General features: G+C 37.4%; 1 protein-coding gene across 21 annotated transcripts in view; it reads right to left on the bottom strand.

Annotated features, from left to right (window-relative positions):
* RPGR (retinitis pigmentosa GTPase regulator) overlaps positions 1-21,563 on the bottom strand; it is a 268,709-nt gene that overhangs the window by 30,546 nt on the left and 216,600 nt on the right. For 14 of the 21 annotated variants that reach the window (XM_073798801.1, XM_073798793.1, XM_073798792.1 and 11 more), the window contains 8 exons: positions 19,949-20,107; positions 17,433-17,588; positions 12,549-12,673; positions 9,973-10,158; positions 8,852-9,023; positions 954-1,051; positions 502-567; positions 407-430 (listed from right to left, as the gene is read on the bottom strand). In XM_073798801.1, coding sequence (XP_073654902.1) covers positions 407-430; positions 502-567; positions 954-1,051; positions 8,852-9,023; positions 9,973-10,158; positions 12,549-12,673; positions 17,433-17,588; positions 19,949-20,107 — 986 coding nt within the window. The remainder of the gene's footprint in view (positions 1-406; positions 431-501; positions 568-953; positions 1,052-8,851; positions 9,024-9,972; positions 10,159-12,548; positions 12,674-17,432; positions 17,589-19,948; positions 20,108-21,563) is intronic. The other 7 variants (XM_033849776.2, XM_019943479.3, XM_033849778.2 and 4 more) reach the window with 3 other exon arrangements.

The following is a 21,563-nucleotide window of genomic DNA, read 5'->3' as shown; positions in this document are numbered from 1 at the left end:
TGCTACCAATTCCTTGATAAATTAATGCCTATTCCAAACATTGTAAAAGCAATTACCAAATATTTCAACTAAACCCACAAAATTTTAGAACTAGAAAAGATGTTAATATCATCCTGTAAGGTCAGCAAGGTAACTCACCCAAAGTCATACTCAACCAAAGTGTGAGAGGCACTCATAGACAGTAGCCTCTTCCAATACTTAAGAACTGTGATAAAAATCTTTTGCCTTGACGGTAACAAAGTATGGCTATCGTCACTTGTTAGTGACTCCAAAGAGCAAATTTCGGCAGGGAAATTCTGCCACTCTTCTTGCATCACAGAGAATACACACCAACAGAATAAGCCCAAATTGAGGCTCTATATATTGTATCCCCGCCTTTTAAATCCTAAAGTAAGTGAATGCTTACCTTTCTTGTGTTCTTTCCAGAAACCTTTCAAGAAAAATATAAATAATTTAAAGTATTCTTACCCATCATAGTGAAAATAACTCTCTATATTATACCTTTTGTTTTTGAACTGGTGATAATTTTAATGATTTTTCATTGGAATTCAGGCTCATCATATGTGTCTGAAATAAATTTTAAAAAATATGTTCTAAAAAGAATAAAGACTAGATATATGATTATATATTTATACATATGATTATATATTTATATATATGATTATATATTGATTTTTAAAAATATATAAATGAAATTAACACAAAACAGTCCATATAGTCATATAATCAACTCTCAATTGCATACTAATAATGTGAGAGTTGAAATGAATTTTACTGTATGTAACCTATACCTCAATAAAGCTGATTTTAAAATAATGAATGAAACCAAAACAAAAACAAAAGCTTTTCTATGTATATAACGGCTTAGGAAGTAGACATACATATACACAGACATACACATACAAATACATGAGGAACTTATATCTATATCACATAAATAGGAAAACCATTACCATATTTAAGACATCAGTAGTTTCTCCAAGGCTTTCTGAATCCTCTGCTGAAAAATTGTCTGTCTCTTTCCCTTTGGTTATTTTACGTTGAAAATAATCTGAATGATTAAAAGAGAAAAGAGAAAACAAGATTTCAACAGAAAAGTGAAAGACAACTAGACAATAAACAGAAATTATTCTGTAATATAAAAGTACAGTTATAATTTTACTAAAGGTCCTTAAACCTCATATTAAGGGAACTGAACAGAATTCATTCACAGTGATAACAGGTTTTAAAATCTTTTTGAAAATTTAAAAACTATGACACTGATGAGATAACAATTGCTTCATTCATGTGAACAGGCAAACATTATTCCTTTGGGGTAAATACTACCCAAGTATCAAGCACTGTGATGGCCAGACCCCAAAAAGGTCTCCAACAACCCACATCCTCTGCTATGCATACCTCTGTGGAGTTCTCTTCCACATTTTACCAGGTTGGTCTGTATGGCCAATAAAAAAAGCAGATATAATTGTGATGCTATTGTGGCTTATGTCTCAGTTCTCTCTCCCTCTCTCTCTCTCGCGCGCGCGCGTGCACACACACACACTTTCTTGGAAGCCATGTTGTGAGCATCCCCAGGGAGAAGCCCATGTGCTGAGGGAGTGAAGCCTCCTGCCGATAGCCACGTGAGTGAGCTTGAAAGAGGATCCTCCAGACTCAGTCAAGCCTTCAGATGACTGCAGCCCCATCTGACAATGTGACTACAACTACATGAAATACCCTGAGCCAGAACCACTCAGCTAGACTGTTCCTGGATTCTCGACCCTGAGAAACTGTGTGAGATAGTAAATGTTTGTTGTTTTAACCTAAGTTTTAGGATCATTTCTTATGTAGCAACAGAAAACTAGCACAAGGACCTGGAAACTTTTATAGAAAACTGCAAGGTTATTACATCATAAAGCAGATAATTAAAAGTTACAAGCTTTATTTGACCTTACATTTTTCTCAATTACCATACCCCCATGTAGCACACATATACTTATTTGAGAGGAGCTCCTTAATGAAGTCTTCACTAAAAATGCCAGTCCACAGTGATCTCTCCCTTGTAAATTCATTCAATTCAAATGAACAAATAGTCTGTCTTTATTCCATGTGAGGTATTATGTAGGAGATATCAACTTAAGTAACTACTAAATCTTAATGAACTTATAGTCTAGAAGAGAATACAAAACATATTACATAGGGGAATGAGAAAGCACATCCAAATGTTGGGAATCAGGAAATGTTTCACTAAGGAGTTACAGGGAATGATGGATAAGTAGAATTCTGAGAGGCAGAGATGGAGGTGGATGGGGAAGAAAATAAGCCTAGTGCTAAAAGAAGCTGTGGAATGGTTTGTGTTGAAGGCTTACCGTGTACTTGGAACATATGCTTTTATACATGTCAGGTTAATGTCATGACAATAAGAGAGCTAAGTGTTATATCCCCATTTCACAAATGAATAAATTAAGGTTCAGTGACTCTTTTGGTGTCAAGTGTCAATCTCAAGTCTGCCTTGACTTCACAGCCTTTCCACTCAGTCTGACTGCGAAGAGCTCAGTTTGATTAAAATCAGGGGTCAGCAACCTTTTTCTGTCAAAGGCCACATGTTAAACGTTATAGGCTTTGAGGCCATACAGTCTCTGTCCTGATTATGCAAACTCTGCCACTGAAATGTGAAAGTAGCCACAGACAATACATAAATTAATGGGCGTGACTGGCTTCTAATAAACTTTATAAAAACCGGTGGCTGACAACCTGGAAAAAATGGACAAATTCTTAGAAAAGCACAACCTTCCAAGACTGAACCAGGAAGAAATAGAAAATATAAACAGACCAATGACAAGCACTGAAATTGAAACTGTGATTAAAAATCTTCCAACAAACAAAAGCCCAGGACCAGATGGCTTCACAGATGAATTCTATCAAACATTTAGAGAAGAGCTAACACCTATCCTTCTCAAACTCTTCCAAAATATAGCAGAGGGAGGAACACTCCCAAACTCATTCTACGAGGCCACCATCACTCTGATACCAAAACCAGACAAAGATGTCACAAAAAAAGAAAACCTCAGGCCAATATCACTGATAAAACATAGATAAAAAAATGCTCAACAAAATACTAGCACACAGAATCCAACAGCACATTAAAAGGATCAAACACCATGATCAAGTGGGGTTTATCCCAGGATTGCAAGGATTCTTGCAATCAATCAATGTGATACACCATATTAACAAATTGAAGGAGAAAAACCATATGATCATCTCAGTAGATGCAGGAAAAGCTTTTGACAAAATTCAACACCCATTTATGATAAAAACTCTCCAGAAAGTAGGCATAGAGGGAACTTACCTCAACATAATAAAGGCCATATATGACAAACCCACAGCCAATCTCATTCTCAATGGTGAAAAACTGAAAGCATTTCCTCTAAGATCAGGAACAAGACAAGGTGGTCCACTCTCACCACTATTACACAACATAGTTGTGTAAATTTTAGCCACAGCAATCAGAGAAGAAAAAGAAATAAAAGGAATCCAAATCAGAAAAGATGAAGTAAAGCTGTCACTGTCTGCAGATGACATGACACTATACATAGGAAATCCCAAAGATGCTACCAGAAAACTACTAGAGCTAATCAAAGAATTTCATAAAGTAGCAGGACACAAAATTAATGCATAGAAATCTCTTGCATTCCTATACACTAATGATGAACAATCTGAAAGAGAAATTAAGGAAACACTCCCATTTACCACTGCAACAAAAAGAATAAAATACCTAGGAATAAACCTACCTAGGGAGACCAAAGACCTATATGCAGAAAATTATAAGACACTGATGAAAGAAATTAAGGATGATACCAACAGATGGAGAGATATACCATGTTCTTGGATGGGAAGAATCAACATTGTGAAAATGACTATACTACCCAAAGCAATCTACAGATTCAATGTAATCCCTATCAAACGACGACTGGCATTTTTCACAGAACTAGAACAAAAAATTTCACAATTTGTATGGAAACATAAAAGACCCCAAATAGCCAAAGGAATCTTGAGAAAGAAAAACGTTGCTGGAGGAATCAGGCTCCTGGACTTCAGACTATACTACAAAGCTACAGTAATCAAGACAGTATGGTACTGGCACAAAAACAGAAATATAGATCAATGGAACAGGATAGAAAGCCCAGAGATAAACCCACGCACATATGCTCACCTTATTTTTAATAAAGGAGGCAAGAATATACAATGGAGAAAAGACAGCCTCTTCAGTAAGTGGTGCTGGGAAAACTGGACAGGTACATGTAAAAGAATGAACTTAGAACACTCCCTAACACCATACACAAAAATAAACTCAAAATGAATTAAAGACCTAAATGTAAGACCAGTCACTATCAAACTCTTAGAGGAAAACATAGGCACAACACTCTATGAGATACATCACAGCAAGATCCTTTTTGACCCACCTCCTAGAGAAATGGAAATAAAAACAAAAATAAACAAATGGGACCTAATGAAACCTAAAAGCTTTTGCACAGCAAAGGAAACCATAAACTAGAGCAAAAGACAACCCTCAGAATGGGAGAAAATATTTGCAAATGAAGCAACTGACAAAGGATTAATCTTCAAAATTTACAAGCAGCTCATGCAGCTCGATAACAAAACAAGAAACAACCCAATCCAAAAATGGGCAGAAGACCTAAATAGACATTTCTCCAAAGAAGATATCCAGATTGCCAACTAACACATGAAAGGATGCTCAACATCAGTAATCATTAGAGAAATGCAAATCAAAACTACAATGAGGTATCACCTCACACCGGTTGGAATGGCCATTATCAAATGTTCTACAAACAATAAATGCTGGAGAGGGTGTGGAGAAAAGGGAACCCTCTCGCACTGTTGGTGGGAATGTAAACTGATACAGCCACTATGGAAAACAGTATGGAGGTTCCTTAAAAAACTAAAAATAGAATTACCATACGACCCAGCAATCCCACTACTGGGCATATACCCTGAGAAAACCATAATTCAGAGTCATGTACCACAATGCTCATTGCAGCTGTATTTACAATAGCAAGGACATGGAAGCAACCTAAGTGTCCATCGACAGATGAATGGATAAAGAAGACGTGGCACATATATACAATGGAATGTTACTCAGTCATATAAAGAAACGAAATTGAGTTATTTGTAGTGAGGTGGATGGACCTAGAGGCTGTCATACAGAGTGAAGTAAGTCAGAAAGAGAAAAACAAATATCGTATGCTAATACATATATATGGAATCTAAAAAAAAAAAGTTTCTGAAGAACCTAGGGGCAGGACAGGAATAAAGATGCAGACGTAGAGAATGGACTTGAGGACACGGGGATGGGGAAGGGTAAGCTGGGACGAAGTGAGAGAGTGGCACGGACATATATACACTACCAGATGTAAAATAGATAGCTAGTGGGAAGCAGCTGCATAGCATACGGAGATCAGCTCGGTGCTCTGTGACCACCTAGAGGAGTTGGATAGGGAGGGTGGGAGGAAGATGTAAGAGGGAGGGGATATGGGGATATTAGTATACGTAGAGCTGATTCACTTTGTTATATAGCAGAAACTAACAAAACAATGTAAAGCAATTATACTCCAGTAAAGACATTAAAAAACCCCCAAAAAACCGGTTGCTGGCCAGATTTGACCCATGGGCCACAGCCTGCAGACTTGAGACCTAAATTAAGGTTATAAGAAAAAGGCTGCTGAGAGATGAAGCTAGAAAAGCAGGTGGGAGTTACATGGGGAAATTTACATTTATTTAAAAAAAATATTAGGTATCCTCTGAAGACATTGGAGCAGATGGGAACTAAAGTGTACCTGAAGGAGATTAAAATAGAAAAGTACTAAGCAGGAGAGATTGGAGATGGCAGAAAAAGGAGGTTTGGAAAATAGATAGTATACCATTTAAGCTCATGGTCTTGGCCTTATACTTGACTGAGAAAATAGAAGTCGTCAGAGGTGATCTGCTTTATCTTCTCACCAACAAATGTACAAATTTACCTACATTTTCCTGTTAAAATGTAGGATGTGTCTTTCCTCTTAACAAAGACTGCTCTGTATGCCAGCCCCTCCTGTCTTCTCAAGAGCTTTGCACCTTTGGTCATATCCTCTCTCTCGTGTGCTACCAATCTCTCTGGGACTACTGGCTCATGTCCATTAGGCACAGCGGTCCCCAAGGTCCTCAACCTTTCTGGCACCAGGGACCGGTTTTGTGGAAGACAGGTTTTCCACAGTTTATAAAGTTTTTATAAAATCTTATATTTTACCTTAAGTATTTTTTTCTCATAGTGTTTTTTATGTATGCATAAAAAACAGCCCATTTCTCTGCTCCTCTTCAGGACCAAAATAGGCAAAAGAACTATCTACACACTCTATCTCCTCTTCACGTCCTCATTTCCCCTTCATGCCTCAACTTTTAACACTCTGCCTTCTGTCCTGATCTCTCCCTGGAACTGCTCTTGTCAGGATCACCAAAAATCTCCATGATGCTTAATCCATGGATGCTTCTTTGAACTCCTTTTCCTTGACCTTTGAGCGGTACTTTGAATTCATGACCCTACTCCCTCCTCATGACCCTCCTCCTACCTTACTGGCTGATGAGGCTGGGGAAGGTGGTTTTGTGGGCTCTTCCTCTCCTCCCCTCTAAGTGTTAGACATTCTCAGGGCTAAATCCTGGGCCCTCTCTTCTTGCTACTCTACTCTCTAATAGGTGATTTCACCAACTTCCATGGATTATCAATACCATCTCTATGTTGACGTTTTTCAAATTTCTGTCTCTTGTCCACACCTATCTTCTAAATGTTATTCTTTCATTTTCAACTGCCTGCTTGATATTTCTGCTTGGATGTCTCACAGGTATCTCAAGCTCAATTTTTATTTTTTTTTCTCAAAGCAGTCGACCATCCTCCTGCCTACACATCTATGTGTGACCCATTAACGAGCAAGTTCAGTTGTTTCTATGACTAAAATGTATTTCAAATCTGCAAACACCATCATCTCTTGCAAAAGGCTCTTAAGTATTCTTCCTACCTCTAGTCTGGCATCCCTACATCCACACACCGGCAAAAGTGATCATCTTAAAATATAAATGGCACTGGAGCGCATCACTCCAGTATTTAAAACCCTTTAATGGCTTTCTATTACACTTAAGAGAAACACTCAAATCAAATAGGCCTCTCATGACCTATAAACCCATGGATATTTTTCTGCTGTCTCTTTTTCCAACATCATCTTGTCCTGCCTTTTCCCTCACTCTCTGAGCCCAGTGATCTTCTTTCCTTTTCCTATAAACTGCTTCCAAACCTTTACCTACATTATTTTCTCTGCCTGTAACATACACATCTCTCTTTGTGTGGCTACTTTTTATCCTTTATGTTTTAGCTTAAATGTCACTTCCTCAGTCATGTCTTCCCTGACCTCCTTCACTCCATGAGAAATACTGAAGCCTGCAAATAATTTATAAAAAGTCACATTATATGTTGGATACAACTTTCAAAATATTTTTATTAAGTTGGTTTTAGCAAACAGTCACAAAAAGATATGGGATGGCTTTTCCTTTCGCTCTAGCTACAAAGTTCTATCTTCACATTCAAATCTCTTGAAGTGGGAAACAACTTGTCCCAAACCATAAACTTCTCTTTTCCTTGCACACACTGTTGCCAGAATCTACTTTTCCCATGTACAGGGATGAAGAGCACCAGTGATTCCTATCTCCAAAGGAAACATACAGAATTTGTGGGTGAGATGTAGGAAACCCAGCTCATTATCAAGGTCTTAGATGTAGACAACATTCCATTCCTATGGCCCACAATTCTTGACTGAGTTCCTGATCCTTTGTTACCTCAACCTTTTATCTAGGTTCCTGAGCCCAAAGATATTAAAATTATCTGTGCCACAGTTCTTAATCCCAGATGCCCAGATTTTCTTCTTAATTCCAAACGTACTGCTTACTCTGATTTCCTACCCTAGTTTCTTGTTCTGCCCCTATCATCTGGGTACATGCCCTGTAGTAACATAAACACACTCCTACGATACACAAATGTCTGTAAACAAAACTATTTAGAAGAGGTGTATAATGGCTAAAGAGCTGGAATTACAATTTAAAACATGAAATCTGTATCTAGTAGGCAGTGGGGTTAATAATAACTATGCCTATATTTATGAAGAGGTTTCTGGGGGTGCTAGGCTCAATGCTAAGTATTTTATATGCCTTATCTCATTTAACTGTCATGAACTCTCTAAAGTAGGTATTATTAAAGTTATTTCAAAGATATGGAAACTGAGGTGTAGAGAAATTAAGTAACCTTCCCAAAGCCAGTCACATAGTTAATAAATGTGAAAGCTGGCATCGGATCCCAGATCAATTTGACTCTACATCCCAGGCTCTTAACCACGATGCTATATTGCCTAAGGGCAGAACTTCACATAGGTCTACAAGACCTGCATTCAAATCCTGTTCACTTATAAAACTGAGTAACCTGAGTCACTCAATCTCTTCAAGCCTTGCTTTTCTCATATACAAAAATGAAGAATATAACTCCCACCTAGTTCATGGAGTTGCTTCTGGGTTTAAAGAAGATAATGTAAGAGAAGGTGATATATATGTTATACACTGCTTTATAAAAATATGCTGCTGTCATTACATGGGATTTTTAAGGTCACCAGAGATGCTTTCTACTAGTAAGAGTATTCTTGGATTTGAGTTCACATGAGAGATGTCAGTCTCTAACTAGGAAGAAAGCAATTTAGTTAGAGAAAATAGCTTGAGATGAACATGAAAACAATGGAATAAATGGTACATTTCTTCTGAGAGCAGGCAGAGCATCAACTGTTACCTGGTTCCATTGGCAGCATAGGGCCCTCTTTATCAGGCATCCTCTTCTCTAGCAGATTAGTTGTAGACATACAGAAAGGAACTGAACGAGGTGGAAAACAAACAGGTGGTATGAGACTCCCTGCAATTGGAGGTAGTGTTCCTGTCGTTTGAATACAGTCTGGGGATTTCTCCTTTAAAACAAACAGGTTAAATAAACTGTTAGATAATGTTATATACTTAATATTGATATAAACCACCCTGAGGTTGCTAAAAATATTGAAGAGAGAGACTTCAAAGTTGGCCAACGTCCTACAACATTCACTTTTTAATAATCCCCAAGGGCTCAAAAATGTTTTGTTTTGTTTGCCTCTGTATCTAAGTTGCTCTAAATTGTCAATTTGGAAGTCTGTTTTTCACAAGATGGGGAAAAGTGTGTTTGCTCTACCTTCCCGGAAAAAAAAAGTTACTCAGGAGACACAAACCAACAACAACTACAAAATACTTATGGGATATTTCTCAATTTTTCCATATATACTTTTTCATAAGAAAAATGAAACTTAACTTTTTTTTTACCACTAAAGGAATACATTTTGGAACTTAAAGCAATTTTTTAAAAAAAGGAATGTCTCTAAAAATCATGTGGCATTTTATTTTTTTTAAATGTAAGTGTCATTGAATAATTTTAAAGCACAGAATGAGAATCTCTAAATTTATTTGAGAAAGAACATTCCCTCTCTCAAATAAAGCCCTTATTTCTTTGTTTTCTACCTTTCATTAGTTATAATATATATATATAACCTTTCATTGCTCATGAGGTATTAGCTTTACAAGATAAAAGCAAAGTAGAAGTCAATCCACAGATGGTTGAGAAAACAACTTAGCATTCTATCTGAGGTGATAAGATAGCGGTAAGTACCACTGTCTACAAGCAAAGGTTATCCACGATCATTTCAATTTTCTAGTTTGTATATTTACCAGTTTAATTCTGAGTTTGCTTTAAAAGTTTGTAAGCCCTCAATTCTAATCATTTTATTTAGTAAATTTACCTAAGAAGACCCTTCTTTGGTTTAAAAAGAAAAAAAATTTGTTTTCTTTACAGTGCTAGACAACATTATTATATAGAATAGGCCACAACTGTACCCTCTCTCTTCGCCGCACACGTGCTGATAAAGATCTCTGCAGTACGTTTCCTGAAGTCAGATCACTGATGGGCAGAGATGTAGCTGAAGGTAAGCAACAATCATCTATTTCATCTAACTCAACATCTTCTGCCCCATCAAGTCGTGGAGTGGCAAAAACTAGCATGTGACATCCACCGCAAGCAACCTGCAGCATAAATTCACAGATAAATTAATTGACACTGGCTTCAAACACAAATGGGTTTGTTTTGTTTTTTATTTTTATTTTTGGCTGCGTTGGGTCTTCGTTGCTGTGTGCCGGCTTCTCTCTAGTTGTGGCGAGCAGGGGCTACTCTTTGTTGCGGTGCACAGGCTTCTCGTTGCGGTGGCTTCTCTTGTTGCAGAGCACCGGCTCTAGGCACGCAGGCTTCAGTAGTTGTGTCACGTGGGCTCTAGAGCACAGGCTCAGTCATGGTGCATGGGCTTAGTTGCTCCGTGGCATGTGGGATCTTCCCGGACCAGGGCTCAAACCCGTGTCCTCTGCATTGGCAGGCTGATTCTCAACCACAGCACCACCAGGGAAGCCCCACAAATGGGTCTTTAACAGTTTTCAGCTACAAAACATTAACTTAGCGGTAGACTTCCTAGACTGACTGAAATCTCTCTCTCTACAAACACACACACACACACACACACACACACACGAATTACAATATATTCTTTTTTTAAAATATTTATTTATTTATTTTTGGCTGCATTGGGTCTTCATTGCTGCACACGGGCTTTCTCTAGTTGCGGTGAGTGGGGGCTAGTCTTCATTGCAGTGCGTGGTCTTCCCATTGTGGTGGCTTCTCTTGTTGTGGAGCACGGGCTCTAGGTGCACAGGCTTCAGTAGTTGTGGCACGCAGGCTCAGTAGTTGTGGCTCATGGGCTCTAGAGCACAGTCTCAGTAGTTGTGGCATATGGGCTTAGCTGCTCCACAGCATGTGGGATCTTCCTGGACGAGGGCTCGAACCTGTGTCCCCTGCATTGGCAGGCAGATTCTTAACCACTGCACCACCAGGGAAGCCCTTACAATATATATTCTTTAAACACTATTATTGAAAACTAGAACAAGTTTAACATACCATTTTACTTTCAACTGAATATACAGTATAGAGAAAAAAACCTATTTGGCACATTATATTTCTCTTTACAAGTTAGAAAATGCTATTTTAATCTTGGAGCAACACTAACAACTCGAAAAAATTACTCAGACAAGTTCTACTTGGAAAGAAGGGACCCAAGAATAAATCAGTCTCTTGGGATAATTATGTCTTTATACATGAAGATTTTTTAAGTTTAATGCTTAAAAGTCCTGAGAGCAAAACGCAAGCATGCACAATGATAGAACAATGAAAAAGGAAATCAACATCCAAACGATTTTGAGAAATAACTGATTTTCAATAAAATGCTTTAAAAAACATTGTGTTTGCAATACACAGACTTCTGGTGTCTTCATAGTGTTCTACATGACATAGAAGAGCATACTCTGAACCTTTCCCTTCGTATGTTCAAAGTTAAAATTGATATGTTTTCTGTATAGCACCTTTTAAAAACCATCTTCCCGGGCTTCCCTGGTGGCGCAGTGGTTGAGAGTCTGCCTGCCGATGCAGGGGACACGGGTTCATGCCCCGGTCTGGGAAGGTCCCACATGCCGCGGAGCGCCTGGGCCTGTGAGCCATGGCCGCCGAGCCTGTGTGTCCGGAGCCTGTACTCCGCAACGGGAGAGGCCACAACAGTGAGAGGCCCGCGTACCGCAAAAAACAAAAAACAAAACAAAACAAAACAAAACAGAAACCATCTTCCCCATAAGATTATAAGCTTAGTCAATGAAAATCTGGTCACTGTGTTCATCACTGCATGCTCTGTATTCCTCATCCTCAGTCCAGTATCTTGTACCAAGCAGGCATTCATTAAACAGGTGTCAAATCAAGGAATGGAAGTGTTCCATAGTACGAGGCTCTGAGCCTTTGGAGAACAAATTCCAAGTAATATTATCATCACTGAGTAAACAAAATTTTCAAGTCTATAGTTCTTAATTGGCAAAAGTGTTAGAAACAACAGAGATACAGTGCCTGATGGAGATGTCACTGAAACAACACCTTATCCAAATAACACTTAACCAATTAAATATAATTTCAAAACGCTTCATTTATTATCAGATATTTTTCTTGTGCAGGATTTGAGAGTCCTAGTGATATCTAATCCAGCAAATATTTACAGATGACCACTGTGAGTGAGGCACTCTGCTGGGAGCTACAGGAAACACAAAGCTTCCAGGCATGGCACAGTCTTGGCTCTCAAGAGACATATGAAAATGAAGTAGAAGAGTCAAGATTAGGGCAGAAAGGAAGATGTTAGAGGAGGAACATTAGAAAAGGGACAGATTTTCAGAGTGCCGTGATGTCTGACATTTGGCCTTTAGGACACAAGTATATTTACTAGATATAGCTATGATATTTCATATAAACAGAAAAGTACTTATTTTCTATGAAATACTGAAAGACTCAAATATAGGAATATGAACATGTAAACAGGGAAATGTGATGTCCTTACCAACTGTACTATAAACTTCAAAAAATTAGAACACAAAGTAGGAACGAACTGATTGGCAAAACTCTCCAGTCCAAGTCCTAATTTTCCATGTCGACTGTCTCCAAAAGTATACATAAGGCCTAAATCTAAAATGAAAAAAAGAGAGAATTATAAAAGTGTTACTTTCATGGATCTATTTGTAAATAGACAAATACATTAACTTACATTGCAATTTTCCCCTCATATTCTCCATTAAATTTACTCTGCTCCACCGATGTTTCCACACTCTCTATGGTTTCTGTTGTCCACACATAACATGAGGCAATAGATACCCCGAGAATAAATCACTAAGCTCTTGGTGGCTTGTGAAGTTGAGACCCAGGTGTGTGAGGTGCTGTGTGGAGCAGCAGCAACCCAGCATAAGATCTTGTGATACACACCATCATCTCAAGAAGGAGATTTTTGTATTCTGACCTCCTACATCCCAATACAATCTATTTTCTTTTTTCCTCAGGTCACTGATTAGGTCAGGGTTTTTCAACCTCGGCACTACAGACATTTGAGGCCAGATAATTCTTGGTTGTATGGGTCTGTCCTGTGCATCGTGGGATGTTTAGCAGCATCCTTGGCTTCTACCTACTAAACGCCCATAGAATACCCTGCCTCTGCAGTTGTGACAATCAAAAACATCTCCAGACATTGCCATGTGTCCCCTGTGGAGACAAAATCACCACTAGTTTCGATCAATCCAACTGTCTCTTTTACTTCTGCTTCAGGGTTGTGGAAAGCTGCTGAAGGAAATGCCATAAACCAACCAAGCTGCTGGTCCCTATATCAATACTGGGGTCCCCTATATAGCTGGGCCAAGATGATGATGAGTAATTTTGTCCCTTCTCTCCAGTTAATCGTTTTGCCCACTGCCATAGCAGGTATTCTGTACATTCACTCCTCAAGCCTTTCTTTCATACTCTCCATCTCAAGTGAGGCAAGTGCCATGGAAGCAGAAGGAAAGGAAAGGGTGCCAGTATAGGTGCAGAGGAGGGGCTCTCCCTCCAGTCTGGAGATTAGGAAAGGCTTTTAAACTGAAGCTGAAAGGATTAGGGTTTAGTTACAAGAAGAAGGGAGCAAAAAATCTTCCAGGCAGAGGCCAGCAGTACATACAAAGGCTGTGAATCAAGAGAAAACACAGCCCAGTCAAGAAGCCAAAAGGCAACCAATGTGTCTGGAGCACAAAGGTGAGAGTGGTATGAGATGAGCCTGAAGAGGGAAGAAGTAATCACATGACAGAGGATCTTATTAGCTCATATTAAGCATTTTTGAACTCTATATTAAGAACAGTAATAAGCTAAATGAATGGTTTTAAGCTGGGAAGTGACAAGATCATATATGGGGACTTGTACTTTAGGATGGCAAAGTAATTGTATAGTAAGAAAAGCCGCGAGAACTGCCTGAAAAAATAATTAGAAATAATAAAAAAATTCACTAAAGTGGAAAGTTCAAAAATTATTAAAAACAAATAGATTCCCTATAAATAAGCAATAACCAGCGTTTAGATTCTAAATTTAGATTGTTATAATTCTTACTATTAGGTATTTATTTCCTTTCTTTATATATACTCCTTATCATCTTTTTGCTTTCCTCCTCCTTTTTTTGACCCTGATATTCTTATTCAAAATGTTAAGGTTTTTTTTTTCAAACCTGATTATCTTTAGCCAGAAAAAATAAACTCTGATCAAGCTGCCTGATCACACTTCCAACCTCAGAGAGCTTTTTAAAACATGAGCCACTGGCTATAATGGGGAACTGGCAAGAACTTACAGAAAACTCACTACATATCTCTCATTAGTCCTGGACAAAGAAAAAATTCATAACACCTGTCCCTGGGGAGGATTCATGAGCAAAAAAGTCAAATAATGTTCAATTGTTTGTGCTATAACTTCTTTCATCAGGAGGAAAGGTATTATGAAAGTTTAACCAAATAACCTAATTGTATGTTAAATGATCCATAAAAAATGTGTATTTACGATCAGTGACAATTTAGAGTTGATGGAAAATGGCAGTAAAGACAGAGAAACTGAGCTTAAGACTTGCAGTAAGGCATACATATCAACAACTCTTCTGGGATTGTGAATGAACAGTAATTCTTTACATTCTATATAGTTCAATTTCATGCAACATTAATAAGGACACTGATACTTGAAAATGGGCAGATAGTTCTCTCTGCAAAGTTCTTTGGGGAAGAAGGGACAGTACTTGGTAATACCTTGTATTTGCTGAGTGCTAGTTCCCCTAAGCATATACCATTAGATGAGGTTCATCGTAGCAGAAACTTGCAAAAGAAGGGGAAAATGCAGAAATACCAGTATCCCGATTATTTCAAAATACTATATGATTTATGACTTTTTAATGCTTTACTTTTTAGATAGAAATGATGAGCTACAAATAGAGAAATTACAGAGCCTTTTATTCCAAAGTAATTAAAATTATGGAGAATATATATTTTTTGTAATTCAAATGAAATATATTTCACTTAATTTTTATTCTTCTCAAATTACATATTTTCATTTAATGTGTCAATAGTTTTAATTTATTGATGTATTTGTGAAGCTTTACGCTCATTTCTTTTTTAACATCTTTATTGGAGTATAATTGCTTTACAATGGTGTGTTAGTTTCTGCTTTATAAGAAAGTGAATCAGTTATACATATACATATGTTCCCATATCTCTTCCCTCTTGTGTCTCCCTCCCTCCCTCCCACCCTCCCTATCCCACCCCTCTAAGGGGTCACAAACCACCGAGCTGATCTCCCTGTGCTATGTGGCTGCTTCCCACTAGCTACCTATTTTACGTTTGGTAGTGTATATATGCCCATGCCACTCTCTCACTTTGTCACAGCTTACCCTTCCCTCTCCCCATATCCTCAAGTCCATTCTCTAGTAGGTCTGTGTCTTTATTCCCATCTTACCCCTAGGTTCTTCATGACCTTTTTTTTTCCCTTAGATTCCATATATATGTGTTAGCATACAGTATTTGTTTTTCTCTTTCTGACTTACTTCACTCTGTATGACAGACTCTAGGTCCATCCACCTCACTACAAATAACTCAATTTCGTTTCTTTTTATGGCTGAGTAATATTCCACTGTATATATGTGCCACATCTTCTTTATCCATTTGTCTGTTGATGGACACTTAGGTTGCTTCTATGTCCTGGTTATTGTAAACACAGCTGCAATGAACATTACAGTACATGACTCTTTTTGAATTATGGTTTTCTCAGGGTATATGCCCAGTAGTGGGATTGCTGGGTCGTATGGTAATTCTATTAGATTTTTAAGGAACCTTCATACTGTTCTCCATAGTGGCTGCATCAATTTACATTCCTACCAACAGTGCAAGAGGGTTTCCTTTTCTCCACACCCTCTCCAGCATTTATTGTTTCTAGATTTTTTGATGATGGCCATTCTGACCGGCGTGAGACAGTATCTCATTGTAGTTTTGATTTGCATTTCTCTAATGATTAATGATGTTGAGCATTCTTTCATGTATTTGTTGGCAATCTGGATATCTTCTTTGGAGAAATGTCTATTTAGGTCGTCTGCCCATTTTTGGATTGGGTTGTTTGTTTTTTAGTTATTGAGCTGCATGAGCTGCTTGTAAATTTTGGAGATTAATCCTTTGTCAGTTGCTTCATTTGCAAATATTTTCTCCCATTCTGAGGGTTGTCTTTTGCTCTAGTTTATGGTTTCCTTTGCTGTGCAAAAGCTTTTAAGTTTCATTAGGTCCCATTTGTTTATTTTTGTTTTTATTTCCATTTCTCTAGGAGGTGGGTCAAAAAGGATCTTGCTGTGATTAATGTCATAGAGTGTTCTGCCTCTAAGAGTTTGATAGTGTTTGGCCTTACGTTTAGGTCTTTAATCCATTTTGAGTTTATTTTTGTGTATGGTGTTAGGGAGTGTTCTAATTTCATTCTTTTACATGTAGCTGTCCAGTTTTCCCAGCACCACTTATTGAAGAGACTGTCTTTTCTCCACTGTATATTCTTGCCTCCTTTATCAAAGATAAGGTGACCATATGTGCGTGGGTTTATCTCTGGGCTTTCTATACTGTCCCATTGATCTATATTTCTATTTTTGTGTCAGTACTATACTGTCTAGATTACTGTAGCTTTGTAGTATAGTCTGAAGTCAGGGAGCCTGATTCCTCCAGCTCCATATTAATTATCTATAGGTGAGTCAGTCATTTTAGGGAAGTACCTTTATTGAGTCCTACATTGGCAGCACCTAGTTTCTGAGGTTGAGAAGTAGACCCATAGCACCATCTCCCCAGATAAAGGGGAAACTACAGAGCAGAAGAGCTAGAGGACCCAGGTATTCATTTAATTAATAGTCTTTGGGGTACCTTTCTGTCTACCACTGTGGAGAAAGTATGAAGGTGTTACTCCTGAAAACGCCTCCCAGTGGCAGAAGCATCATAAGAATTTACTCAGCCTGAATGTAGCTGTCAGACTGAAGAGGGAGAATATTTTAAAATAAGTTCTTTCTTAAAAGACTTTTCCCTTTGGTCTGAGCAGAGTTCAGAGCCTTCAAATTGATACAATTTCAAAAAGATTCCAGCTTTTTACTTTTTATACTTCTGCCACAGTATAACGCTATGGTCTTACCTCTGATAGCATTGACACATTTTGAGGCTCTAAACCTTTGGATCATTTACACTGATTTTAAATTAAACTAAGATATGAAAAAGGAGTTTACAACTTTACACGTTGGCATATTAAACAAAGAATTCCATTTTCTCAGTTATTATTTCCTTTGCTTAAGTTAGATACTTTCATTCCATACAGTATTTATCTTGTAATAAAATATACCCAGTTCCGTAAGTATATTAACAGAAATTCTGATCTGTACCTGTTATCAAAGCTGTGTGGTTTTCCCCACAGCAAACATAACTTATTTTCTGATCCTTAATATTTTCAACGGCTTTGGGTTCTGAAGTTTCAAAAATAAAAGTGCCAAGACCCAGTTGACCAAACTGTCCCAGCCCAAAGGTGTACACGGCCTTCTCTGAAAGGGGAGGGGCAAACACAAGAAAAGGATTTCAGAGGTACAGGCACTGTCACCATTATATCTAGAAAAACAGTGCTATTCCACCTTTTATAATGAGGGTTAAGGGCCTCTCAAAGAAATACTCATATAAGAATACCTAATACTTACGTATACATTCCTCAGTGATAAAGGAAGAGAAAAATGACAAGGTACACAATTGCAACAATAATGGCATGGGCCTGATTTTATCTTTTACATATAACCATAGAAGGAATTGCTAAAGACACAAAAGTCGGTGAACTACTACCTAAAAAGTCCCTATAATTACCACTCAGTTTGTTAAAAATCATCAATTGTCATTAAGCTAATTCCTTTCACTGCCCTAACTAAACGAATAGTGTTTCCTACAGAAGTCCTTACTTATTAACAGTAATTTAATGGAATAACCTATTTTAGAAAACAATTTCAGAGGAGAATTAGCATGAGAATGAAAACTTACATCAGACATGCTAGATTTATTCACAGGTAAAGCTCATTTACTAGGAAATGCAATAATAATCAAAGGAGGGGAAAAGCCTTTCCTCTATATTAAATTTTTTTTTTAATTTTATTGAAGTATAGTTGATTGACAATGTTATGTTATTTTCCTCTGTATAGCAAAGTGACTCAGTTATACATATATATATTCTTTTTCATATTCTTTTCCATTATGGTTTGTCACAGGATACTGAATATAGTTCCCTGTGCTATACAGTAGGACCTTGTTGTTTATCCATACTATATTATATTAATATTTTTGAAGTGATTCCAAAGGAACTCCAATAACAGTAAATATTAGCTCACATAGTCTTGAGAAATGGAAAAGCACAAAAATAGGATAAACGAGTGGTGATGAAAGCGTCCTTTAGACACACGACTCTCCCTGGCCCCTGCCTTAGCATATAAAATAACATAACACATGAAGAATAAGTTGCATTTCTGCCTATAGAATAAATTTTCAGATAATTTATAAAGATTAATTTTGAAGTTTAATTCCTAACATAAATCTTTTAGAAATTATATGAAAATTCACTTTATCAGAAGAAGTTTAAAAAAAAACTTAAACCTCAGAATTATTTCCAAATTTAGAGTTGAGGCCTGGAAAAAAATTATTTCTCACTTTGAAAAGATTCCATCTGGAAATTGTAATTCTGGGAAACCATAGCTTTATACACATGACTGGGACTAGAATAGGAAGTCAAGGAAAAGCGATGTAAGAGAGGAAAATCTAAAGATAAAATATTGCTTAATCACCTTGCAACATTTAAGCATTATCATCTGAGAACTGGATATTACTTAAAATTTGTCTAGAACACTTCTAGCTTTGGGTTACTGAAGATTAAGTGGTGACTTCAGAAACTGTTTATTTCTTTTTGACCAAAATATATCATAACCATTCACTATCTAACTGCATTACCTCTATACTACTCATCTAAAATAAATCGAATGCTGAACAAATTTGGGAGCATCAATTTAGTAAGCATATTAACAAGTAGTAAGTCTATTTTAATTATCCTGACTAGAATCCTGAGAAGTCACATGTCATACCAAATACAAAGTTCAGAAGCCAAAAGTGACATTACTATTAAAGTTCTAACTTTTTTTATTATCTGTAATTTAAAATCTTAACACTTTAATGAATTACTATAACAGAACATAAAAATCACAAAGAAATCACCAAGTTAGACATTGTGAATATCAAAAAGAATTATCAATGACAAGTAGAAAACAGTATTAGCAGGGAGCTTCTCCAAAATAAGATATTTCAGAAAAAATAATGTCAATTTTAAATAAATATGGAATACATATATATGAGGAAAACAATTTGTTCTTGAAAATGAGCTAAAAAACCTTATGTGCTGCCATTAAACGTGTTAAGATCATGAAAATGTCAATTATGTTAGCAAAAATAATTCAACAAGATTCATTTTTTTCTACTTAAAAATTTCTTCCACAGGCCAGAAATGCTTATTAACTATAGGAACAAAAGGTGGGGTTCTTGATGGAAAAAGATGCAAAGCCAACTTACATGAAGTATCTAAAACAGTCAAACTCATCGAAGCAGAGACTTGAATGGTGGTTGCCAGGGGCTGGGGTAGGGGGAGAGGGGAGCTGCTAATGAATGGGTATAAGGTTTCAGCTCTGCAAAGGTAAAAGTTCTAGAAACCTGCCATACAACATTGTGCCTATAGATAACAATACTGTATTGTAAACTTAAAAATCTGTTAAGAGGACGGATCAGATGTTAAGTGTTCCTACCACAATAAAAATAAATGAATGTAAAAAAAGCTGTTTTCATTAGCTACCAAAGAAAGCAGGGAACGGAGCCGCACACATACCTGTGAGCGCAACTGTGTGCCCTCCACCACAAGCTACTTGGATCACCTTCTGAGGAATTCCAGGCACCAGCTGGGGCACTTTGTGATTGATCAGCAGCTTTTCGGGAAGACCTAACTTCCCATACTCAGGTTCTCCAAAGGTGTACAGTTCTCCCTCCGCTATTGGAGGAAAAGGACAGTGATCGATGATGACAGAGACATGAACAAATACCGGTCTTTTTGGTACATGTTCTCACGTTTGATAAAAAAAATGTAGAAAATCTCAACTTAATAAATTTGACCTTTCTTGAGATATTTTTACTGAATGGTAAGGAAATAAAGGTAGATTTTCCCTTCCCCTTGATTATTCTAATCCAAAATCTTCCTGAAGAATTCACGACCAGCACTACTAGTAAAAACTAGAAAATTATTTTACCTGTTTCACAATATATAGGAAAGATGATCTTACTTCTACCTACTTTCAATAAAGCAAAATGACTCGACATTAAACCCCCATAAGGACATGGATTTTTTCTTGCTCACTATGGTATTGCAAGAACTTAGCAGTGTGTCTAGTACATTAAACATTTAATGAATACTTGGTGAATAAATAATTGCTTTTAATGAAACTTATTGTAGAAAACCCATTTATGTGTGAAGTAAATATGGTGACTCTAAAGATAGCAGATTTTACTCAGTTAGATGGCACTTTTTCCAGAAAGATTCTCTTATTAAGGAACTCATGACATTTAATCACTGCCTTGTCCATACCAATACTATTTATTTTCTTCTGTTATCACACGTCCCACGCTATACTATGAGCTTCTTGAAAGCAGGAACTTTTTTTATTCATTTCTATGAACTGAACTGAGTTCTATAAAACAGGAATTTAAAAACTGTTGTAAATACATAATCTAATCCAAAGATTATGACACAGAACGCATCACCACTGATATGAGGAAAGAGGTAACACAGCACCTCTTGTATTATTTGCATGTCTCCAAGAGAAGCATGACTGACTGACTGTTGACCAACCCCTGGGAATGTGGCCCTTGGGAGTGTTCTTTATGTTGGTGATTGATGTTTTTGTTATGTACACCTGGAGAAATGAATTATGCCAGCTTAGCAAGAAGCTAAGAGAGGCTTGCTTTGCACAAACTTCAACACTGATGATGTGCACCTGGTTTCACTGTTGAGGGACCCGAGTTGCAGTTGCCATGACTAGTTGCTAGCAGGATGTGCCTACATGACACCAGCCACCCACACAAAAGCCTCAGACCCTGAGAATAGAGTAGGCTTCCCTGAGCAGAGACATTACACACACATCCCTGTAGTCTGTAGTTCACTGCCAAAGAGAAAACATGTCCTGTGCGGCCTTGGAATAGGAAGGACCAGGAAGCGCATACTGGACCTCTCTGGAGGATACAGATCTTTCCTGCTGCTTTTGCTCAGTATCCTTTGCTGTAATAAATCTAAGCCACGAGTACAACCAGCTACTGAAGCTTGAGAGCCCTTCTAGCAAATCAGAACTTAGGGAAGTTGTATGACATCTAACGCACATGGTATGTGCCACTTAAAACTTGGTCAAATACTGCAAACACAGCTATACTCATTTTTTAGATTGATCTGTACAAAA

This window comes from Tursiops truncatus, chromosome X (assembly GCF_011762595.2).
Source record: "Tursiops truncatus isolate mTurTru1 chromosome X, mTurTru1.mat.Y, whole genome shotgun sequence".
NCBI lineage: Eukaryota > Metazoa > Chordata > Mammalia > Artiodactyla > Delphinidae > Tursiops > Tursiops truncatus.
This window is presented reverse-complemented; position numbering and strand designations above follow the sequence as displayed.